The sequence below is a fragment of the Etheostoma spectabile genome, chromosome 5 (assembly GCF_008692095.1).
Source record: "Etheostoma spectabile isolate EspeVRDwgs_2016 chromosome 5, UIUC_Espe_1.0, whole genome shotgun sequence".
In the NCBI taxonomy this organism is placed as follows: Eukaryota; Metazoa; Chordata; class Actinopteri; order Perciformes; family Percidae; genus Etheostoma; species Etheostoma spectabile.
Window position 1 is genome coordinate 10,941,005 of NC_045737.1, and position 10,073 is coordinate 10,951,077.

Here is a 10,073-nt window from a genome sequence, read left to right on the forward strand (position 1 = left end):
TTAGTCCGGATACTGTTTTGAAACCATTAAAAAAAAAGAATTAAAATGCTATAAGATTCAATAAAAAACCCAAAAAATTCAATGAAAGTAATCATTAATGTTACCTGAAGAATGTTATATGGAATCATCCATGTTATTTTTGGGAAATTTGGTTGAAAGAAATCCATATTTCTGATATAAAACAATTTGAAACGGGTCAGTTTGACCTGAGGACAACACCAGGGTTAAAATTAATTTGTGAACAAGGTGAATCGCGATTTATTTTCAGTTATGAGTGGTATCTCTCCCCAGTCAAGTGTGTGGGTGTGTGTGGTGTGTGTGTGTGGGGGGTGTGTGTGGTGTGGTGTGTGGTGTGTGTGTTGTGGTGTGTGTGTGTGTGTGTGTGGGTGTGTGTGTGTGTGTGTGTGTGTGCTTTAACAAAATGCAGTTAAGAATCCCGTCTATCTTCCAAAATATAACGCTTGTATCCAAACGGATTGTGTGTAACGACCACACCACGTTGTGAAATCATTCAGATATTGAGACGTTACATTGAAAATCATTTTAGATAATTAAGATTTAATGTAGCCATCCTAACAATACACTACTTTTCCTAGTCTCTCTCTTTTCACTCTCCACAACGCTGTCTTTGTTTAAAAAGTCACGTTGCGAGATGGATAACGTTACTAGCCTGTTTATGGTTCTCGTAATGTTAGCCGTAGTTATTTATTTCTTACCTTGAATTTGGTGTCTGCGTTTCAAAGCCAACTGCCGCGGTGACGTGTTTGGTGGAGCTATTCGTTTAATAGTCGACTCGGAAGAGAGCCAACGTTTTGACAATAAACTACCTACAATAAACTATAACACAGTATATGAAGTTAAACTGGACGGGCCTAATAACCTCTGACTAGTTCTACTTGTTAAATTGCAATGTGAGCGGCAGCCAATGGGGGGGGGGGGGGGGCGTTATGTCGGCAGGATAATTTAACCCTTGTGTTGTCTTCCCGTCAACCATGAAAAAAAAACATTTTGGTTGCTTTTTTTTCCTCAAAATTATTATCGCTTTTTTATGACATTTTCAGAACTTATTTCAATGGCCTGTTTTTTGTGGGGGAAAAAAACCCATTAACTGAAAATGGGGTCAATTTGATCCAAGGACAACATGAGGGTTAAAAGGCAACCGCAACTATGTTGTGCGTCTTCCCTATTTCTGATAGCATGGCGGAGGAAATTTTGCCTCAATAAATTAAACATAGAGGAAACACTGGTGTCAAATCACAACAGGAGTTATCTCAGGACACTTTACAGATAGAGCAGGTCTAGACCCCACTCTATAATTTACAAAGACCCAACAATTTTAATTTCTCACGAGCATTTGGTGGCGACGAAAAACTTCCTTTTTACAGACAGAAACCTCTGGCAGACCCAGGCTCTTGGGGGGGGGCGTCCATCTGCCGCTTACGGTTGGGACACAGAGACACTGATACAGTTATACAGAAATATGATTCATAATGATTATAGCAGTTGGCATGATGCGCCGGTGCACTTATACTACCAATAAAGATAATAGAACTATGACTAGAGATAATAGTTTTATGCAGAAACATGACAGGTAGGCATTTGTGTTGTCTCTATTTCGTCAACTCTTCCCAGCCAAGTTATGTTTTATGTTCCTGGGAATCGGTTCTCCGTCAGGTTTAGCGAGATGGGTCGTCTGCTGTTAAGTCTGCATCCAGCGCTGTTTGTAAAACCTCATAGGGCATGTTGCATCATCCTTTATAGCGCACTGTGTGTGGTATCAAACGTTTGCTTCAGTAATGAAGGAGTTAAAAAAAAAAGTGTTTGTGCGTTGGAACTTTTGGGTTGTTTGACAACAGCTTGAGAAATGGCCGTTAAGACAATAATAACCCAAAACATTATCATCCACAACAGTCGACTTATGTCTTGTTCTTTGTAGGGCTGCACAATATATTATTTTTATTATATCAACTGATGGAATAAATGTATCGCCAAAGACACTACGAGATTTTTTTGTTAGTTGAAAGAAAATATCAGAACAATATTCTTTTTTTTTAGTGGGGCCTTTTATTTTCAATTCGATGTTCAATTTGTTCAGTAAAGTGTTTGAAATGATTTACTTTAGTTAGTTGTAAACTCAACAAGCACTTTGCTGTATTTTAGCAGATTACTGAAAGCAGCAGAACTGAGTACGCTTTAATATCTGTTTATTAATCGCAAGTTATATTGTTATCAGGGTATTTAACGTTAGTGCATATTTCCCTCATATTGTACAGCGTTTATTTTTGTTGACATGTTTTGAACATCATTGTGTCACCCAGGATTCAGTTGATGTATATAATGTTTTTAATCATTAGAAGATTTGTCTTACCAGTTCTCAGTTGTGTACTAGTGCCCTTTAGGAGTTTAAATAGAGGTTTGAAAAGATTCAGCGCTTGTTTCCCACTTCAGTTCAAGAGGAAAGGCTGAGAAACGTACACATATTATAACAAAGTCTTTGAATATGTCAGTGGCATATATGTACATTATCTCCCTTCGTAATACGTTACACATTCTTAGTGTAATTTTCAGGGAAGACAGTAATCAAGGAAGCAAGAGGGCGTCACTCGTTTGAGTCAGACAGTCAATAGCTGGCAAGCAACGCTCTGACCGCAGCACGCACTGCCAAACACAAGGTCAAGAGTGGGGTGTTCAGCCCGTGAAAAGAGTCCTTTATGGGCTCTGCTGACTGATGCATTCCAGCAGGGCCTGCACACTTGCCTCTATGACGCGAGAGGTTTGACTTTGGGGTCATTATCACAACAATTCTACTTCCCGACATCTTCAACTAGCCTTCTGTGCTCCGTGGAATATCCAAAATCCAATGATGCACTAGTCCTCAACTGGCATACACATTTGCAGTTGTAGTGAAAAGCCGTCGGTTCTTCCCGGATAGAGAAGACTGTCGCGTCTTTGTTCTTGCCTACGTGCTTGCTTGATGGCGGTGACGTGTTGCCCATCTCAGCAAAGATCAGATAGCTTTGTGAATGCAAGTTGACCAGCCGTCTGATGATGAAAGCAAATTCGTAGGGCCGCAACTAACTGTTGTCTTCATTCTCTGTTATTCGATTATTTGTTTGGTCTGTAAAATGTCAGAAAATTGTAATCGGTGTTTCCCAAAGCCCAAGATTACATCCTCCAATGACACAACTCCAAGATATTCAGTTTACTGTCACACAGGAGAGAAGAAAATATTCACATTTAAGAAGCTGCAATAGTTAGGGATCTATTTTATAGTTGACAACTTTGCAGCTCTACAAATGTGTAACAACGCTTTTTTAAATCTGGGCATGAAAATGAGCAATGACACCTCTGAATAATCCTTGCTGTTGCTGAATCTGTCTTCATTTCAGATCGACAAAGGTCAGTTTAAAAGATTTTCGTCAGATTTTGAGAGGCGATAGTCACGCTCATCCCGCTTGTCATTTCCGGGTTAGCACTCCACCAATCAGATTGGTCATTGAGTCCGACTGCCCGCCTTCCGATTCAACGTGTCAAATCGGCCCAGATGAAAGCCGACGGCTCCTCTGGACGACGGCTCAGAACACACCGAACAGACTCGAGTCACTGACCTCGCCAGACTGTCTGACGGCCGATGATCGGGTTGGTGTGGCAGCGCCGTTAATCTATCCGATTTACGCATCTCTTGAGTTGTTGGTTCCTATTTACTTGTGTGAGTAAATGTTAACCAGTATCTTTAAATTCAAGTACTGTAACATGTATACATACCATATGACTGTAGATTGTTGTTTTAATGTTATTTATATATTATTATAGTATTTAGCCCTAAATACCAAGGCAATATTCAGCTAAACCACCCCCGCCTGCCTTCACTAGACTTAGATTTGTTTTCTGAAGAATTTCAGCTGGTGTAACACACAAGTTTTCAGTCTTCAGCTGTCTTGTGGTCGGACCTCTGCCATGTTAGACACTAGTTCTGGGTTCACAGGACCCGACTAACCAGTGTTTCTAAATGTGACAGCCCCTACAGAAATATGGCTGTGTGAAGAAACATTAGAAATGATTCTCACAGTGACTACCATCCTCCCTCTTTCTCGTTCTCTCCCTCTGGTTGCCTGCTACATTTTCCCTCTCCCTTCCCTGAAGCACACTTCACTTTGTGTGTTTGCCAGTTCTCATGAGCAGTTGAAGAGAGTGACCACTTTCCTTTGGCCCTTTGTACAAGTGCATATACTCTGAATCTGAAACATTAAGGACTCGCTTCAGTTTTTTCCAAAGCAAATCATATATCCTTTGGTACATTAAAGGGAAAATCCACCCTAATACAATTACACTTGGATGGACTCTCTGCATGTCATCTAGAAACAAATCCTGTCATTGTCCAATCTGCCAAAATTTAGCAAAAGAGAACATTGAAGCTAACATTTAAATGTTCATGCATTGGTGGCTGGTTGGATCACTATATGTTTATGCTTAATTCTTCCATTGAGTTTTTGCTGTGGATGTCATCATTTTCTCCCAGACACACCCTCCAAATCGGCGCAAACCTCAAACGCTGTTGCCAAGCGTTGTGCAATATTGGTAGAAAACCCATTCATTCATTCAGTCATTCCTTCATTTATCCCGTGCAACCCAAAAAAACAAACTAATGCAAAATTGCACAATCAATTTAAAAGGGATTGGTAAACACTAAATCAACATGTTGACAGTATAATTGTTAGTTTTTGTTTTTTAATACAACCACATTGGCTGTGTTTTAGAACTGTGCAACCACTCTGGGTAGGTCCCAGGTCCTTCACTTGCATCTACATTTCCTTCACTTGCTTCCCTCCCTCGCATCATAGTCCGTCCCTTAAGGAAGCATGGGAGCAATGCGAGGAAGTCATGCGAGGAGAGAGGAAACAAGGGTTTTTAGAGGGATGAGACGTCCTTTTTCTGAAGCGTTGCATGAATCTGTCGGCTGTTAGGGCAGAGTTAGCAACAGCTTTCAGTTGCACGGCTTCCGGGAGGTTGCTCCCTGTATCCTCGCTCATAGCTCCTCAGAGATCCCTCCTCGATCCTAGCTCCTCGGGCCAGGAATAGAAGCCTCGAGTCGGCCTTCACGAAGAAGGACCAGAGCGACTCCCTGTTCAAGCGAGGCAGTATCGGATAACAGACTTGGGATCCACCCTGTATGTTTAATTTGGAAATTAAGAACAATTACAAGCAAAAACTGGGACATAACGTGTCCCAGGGCCTATATGTTCTCTTTTTACGTATGTGTTATGTTTATAACTGACATTTCAGTAATGAAGTTGTTGCTAAAAAATCGACATGTACTGCATTGCACATATTTTTTAATAAAGCTTTATTTATACAGGAAGTCTCAATGAGATCAAGATCTATTTTACAAAGTAGATGTGAGACAAATTAAATGTACGCAACCTCATAAGACATTCATCACACTAATTAAAACAATCACAAATATTAATATCAAGAAACCCTTTAATGTGCCTCAGAGGAAGTGTCTTTAATCTGAACAGTTTGTTCTTGTAGCAAGATTTATTATAATATAAAAACTACCTTTCATCTGTAGTGTATGTATGTAACTGTAGTTCCTGCCTGAATAGCAGATTTATCATTCATAAATGTTAGAAGATGATGTGGAGAAAGGTCTCAGAAATCATAAGGGCATTTGCCAAACACGCAATATACTGCATTAGCAAGAGGAACAGTGGTCACTGAAAGGTTAATGTGATATGAAATGAACACAATAAACTCTTGTCAAGGGAGGCTTTTAATTGGTTGCTACGTGTCTGTGTTTGACCAGGCTGAATTGATTATCAAGTCATTTTTTTCCAGACTTAAATCTCATAGTGAAAATGGATTTTGCAAGATGTAGTCTGTGTGAGACTGATTGTCTTTATGGAGAGGCAAAGTTCCCCCCCCCCCTTCCAGTGGATCTCATGGGACCTGAATTTGAAAAAAATAAGTACAGTAATGAACGGGGAGAGACAAATTAATTTTTGATTCCGTTTGAATTTAAGCTTGAATCACACCTATGATGTTCGTCAGTTTAAAAGATAATTTTGCAAATGAAAAAGGTCTCTGTCTGTTGTTGGTTTCTTGTAGTACCACTGAGTTTTGTGTGAAACCACTTAGTGACATACATATCTCGTCGCACACAAAATATGTCACCTAGCTTAATTCTCAGCTAGCTTGGCTCTGTTCCACCACACATGTAACGTTATTTTACCTGATGTGTTTTATCCAGCGTCTTTTTATCACCCGGGAAGCGAAAGAATGAGCAAAATCCAATACCCGTTGGAGTAACGTTACGTTAACAGACACTCCAGCTTCAGCGAGATCTTACTCGTGACTTTGAAATGTATAGTCTTTCTTTTTTAACATTATTTTTGGAGCATTTTATGCTTTTATTTGTACAGAACAGCTGAAGACATGAAAGGGGGGGGGGGTGGTATGACATGTGGCAAAAGGCCGCAGGTTGGAGTCGAACCCACGTCCGCTGCATACTGTAAAACTTGCATATCGCTGCCGCTCCAGTGCATGCATACTGTCCTTATTGTGACGTTCTGGTGAGATAGTAATCAGAGAAAGGTGAGTCACATATGATGGTGGTGAGTAATTTCTATGGTTATTTTCCATGTTGGCTCACCCGAATGATGACGCAATGGGTGAAACTTCTTTCCTGAGCCAGAAGCAACAAAATATGTTTAGGAACCAATAATTATCCAATGAATAAAGGATTCATTCAAAACTTCAAGTAAGCTAGTCAGGACAATTGGTACCAACCTAAAGCAGACAGATCCGGCAAACCAAAGAAAGTCTTGATATCCGAGCCACTAGTGAAACATGTTTTTTTTTTTTTAACTAGAGTAATCCTGTTATTTGACCATGTTGAGTTTTGTGATTGAGCTGTCATCAAAAGGATCTTTCCCACACATCAGTAGCCTTCCTTCGTTGCACAAGGAGGCCCTACATCACACCCTCTCGTTTCCATCTCATTAGTCTACACACCTTTCTTTTGACGCAGCTGCTGCCTCACCCTGCCTGTCAGCAGCAACTGTCCATCATATAGCTTAGATTTCAGGCTATTAGTGCCACATCAATGACAACCTACAGCCAAGCACATTGGCAAGGCAGTTTCTTCCTTTCTGCCTTATACATTCCCAAAGCACTCTGATGCATGGCAGCAACTTATTAAGGCAATAGCAAGGTTTTGAAATTCGGATAAAAGATTGTGTTTTAACTAAGAAGAAACAGTTTTTTTTTTTTTAAACCAAAACTAAAGTCAGGATGTCAGTGTGTGTGTCTTTCAAGAGTGAAGAAAAGTTTGGATTTCGTTCTCAAAATGAGGTGCAACTGAGAGGCAGTTGCACTAAACCTCAAGACATTTTTTGTTTTTTGGATTAATTTGTTGCATTGCTCTCAAGTTTTGTTTTAAAAGCAAGGGCATTGTCCTGGCTGTACCTTTTTGAGTCCCACTATATTAGGGTGTCTGGGCTTACTATGTTTCTGGTGTAGCCTACGATATAGCGTGTGAATCCGTGTTCGATTGCCAGCCGTTTTCATGCAGTAAAGCCACACTAAGAAGAGGGGACAACCGCTTCTGTTTAGGGATATATCCGCCTGCAATGGGAGCCAGATGTGTATAGGGATGACATGTAGTTAATGGACCTGGCTTTGACTGGACACTCCACAGAAGCAAGAATTAACAGCTTCAGATTGTTGGTGTCAGGGATCTGGAAGAGGCGCTTGCTCACCTTGTGGACCTGTACCAGCCTCTAGTCACCCATCATGCAACTGATGACACTCTAAGCATTCTGTAATTTCACCTTTTAGGTGGTCATTTTCCAGTTGCTTATGTCTGTCACCTGTCGTGTTTCTTTGTGATTTCAGGATTCCCTTCAAGATTGGACAACCAAAGAAGCAGATTGTCTCTAAAACCGTAAGTCAATAGTTGACTACATTCACTCATCCATCAAAAAGATTAAGTGTATAAATTTCTACTACAAAAGTCTATATAAATGAATTAAAAAAAAAACTTGCTTAAAGGTGGTGATTTTGTGAAGGTTTAGCTGTAGTTGTTAAGCTTCACAATTGGTATATACAACATGAATAGTAGTCTAAATAATGTCATCAGAGTGCCTCACCCGAAGGAATGATGTCTGAGCCATGCAAGGGGGCAGAGGTGGTTACCTTGAAGTGACAGTGAGTGGGTGATCTCCTTGCTGTAGAAAACCACTTCCCCTGTAATGGGGCTGTGGCCCGTCAGTCACAGTAAGACGGGGTTTCCAGCTTCCTGTGCCATCCTGGGCAAAAATCAGGGAGTGGGTTAGAGGCAGCCCAGTTAAAGTATCCTCTGGTGACGAAGTGTCAACTGCCCTCCTCGTTGTTTTGGCCACTGTTTACATCCCGGAGCCCACAGAACCGCAAGACAGGAACCCATGCTGCCTCTGTAACCTGCTAGACATGTTTTAGAGACGTGGTTGGACAAGACGCCCTCGTTGACCCTGGGAACTCAAGCATTTTACTTGCATTTCAACAACTTGACCCCACTTGAATTATTGTTCCTTAGCTGTGGCCCCCCCCCCCCCCCCCCCCAAAAAAGTCCCTGTTCCCGGTAAAGTAACTGGTAAAGGGGGGAGTGACAAGCTTGAGACTCAACAACTTCTGTACATGATTAATTCAGACTATAAAGAAACACTGGCTGTTGCTCGTATCTATTACAACTCAAACCATGTCATGTGGTCACTTTTTAATTTGTTATCACTCTAATTAACCTAAACTTCATTCTTCAGATGATGCAAAAACAGGAATTTTGTCCCCGACTTTGTTCTTGACGTAGTACTCGTAGTCGACATGTAGTCGCAGACTGTGTGTGATGTATGTTTACAATTATCGTGTGTTTATACCTTGTGATTATTCAGTTGAAACAGACTTTAAATAATGAAATGACAGAATTTGACATGAAATGTGTTTGTTTTTCTTTTAGGTGGAAAGAGACTTTGAGCGAGAATATGACAAGCTTCAAAAGTAAGTCTGCATTTTGAACCAAGGTCTAATATTAAGGTAGACGATCAAAGAGGTTTCTTATATGTGGAGTTCATATTGTTTGTAGAGTTTGCAATTGTAATACCGGGTTATAATCAACTCAGAACCCACTTTGTGTTTTTTGTGCTTGAGGTCCAATGCATGCATGTGTTAAAAATGGTGATCCTTTGAGACCTTCAGCTTGGTGAAATGTAATTTCTCCTGCACCATATCTGTGACCACATTTTATTTTAAGTATCGTTTATTTTAAGTATCGTTTATTTTAAGTATCGTTTATTTTAAGTATCTTTTATTTTAAGTATCGTTCTTTAACTGGGTCATTGCTATTAATTCTCCTTGCGCCAATGTGAACAATTCAGTGTCTTATGATCTTCAATAAGCATGTTAAGTCAACTGCAATCATTCATTAGTCTGCGAAATATGAAGTTAGAAATATGAAGGGCTGGAAAGATTCGTCAACGTCATCGATTACAATTATAAATAATTTGCGTTGCGTCAAAATAACATGGCTGCCTCCAGCAACAGCACGAGTATGGAGTCCTTGCAACAACACGTCGAGAGAAATGCTCGCACGCGCCCTTCTAAAGTGTGGGAGTATTTTACTCTTAATGCCAACATCAACGTGGTAGTCTGCAGACTTAAAATGATCGCTGAGTCAGGATACCAGCAGCAAAACAAGTTCTGCTCACCTATGCCTCTCCAGCCTCTCCCGTGTACAGGGTGTCCTGCACTGACTCGGGTGTGAGGTAAACCGGGCTGCGTCTCCCCCATCTGTAGCACTGCCTTTGGTAATTGAGCAACCAGGCCAGATTGTTTCAGATATCTCACAAGTCCTTTATAACGTCAGTTATAACGGCCCACGTATTAAAAAATTGTTGGGTTTAAATCGGACTCGGGCTCATAATTCCCTTAGGAAGGAGAGAGAAAAATTGCCCTTTTTTAAACAGTTTTTAAAGTTTTTTTTTTATTATTTCAATCAGGAGGGACATGTTTGCAGATATGCAAAAAACGGTCAGCTGGAG

At 40.5% G+C, this 10,073-nt stretch overlaps 1 protein-coding gene across 1 annotated transcript in view; it reads left to right on the top strand.

The window, feature by feature from the left end:
* Positions 1 to 10,073, top strand: part of bin3 (bridging integrator 3) — a 39,666-nt gene that overhangs the window by 2,159 nt on the left and 27,434 nt on the right. The window contains exons 2-3 of the mRNA XM_032517045.1: positions 7,897 to 7,945; positions 8,993 to 9,033. Coding sequence (XP_032372936.1) covers positions 7,897 to 7,945; positions 8,993 to 9,033 — 90 coding nt within the window. The remainder of the gene's footprint in view (positions 1 to 7,896; positions 7,946 to 8,992; positions 9,034 to 10,073) is intronic.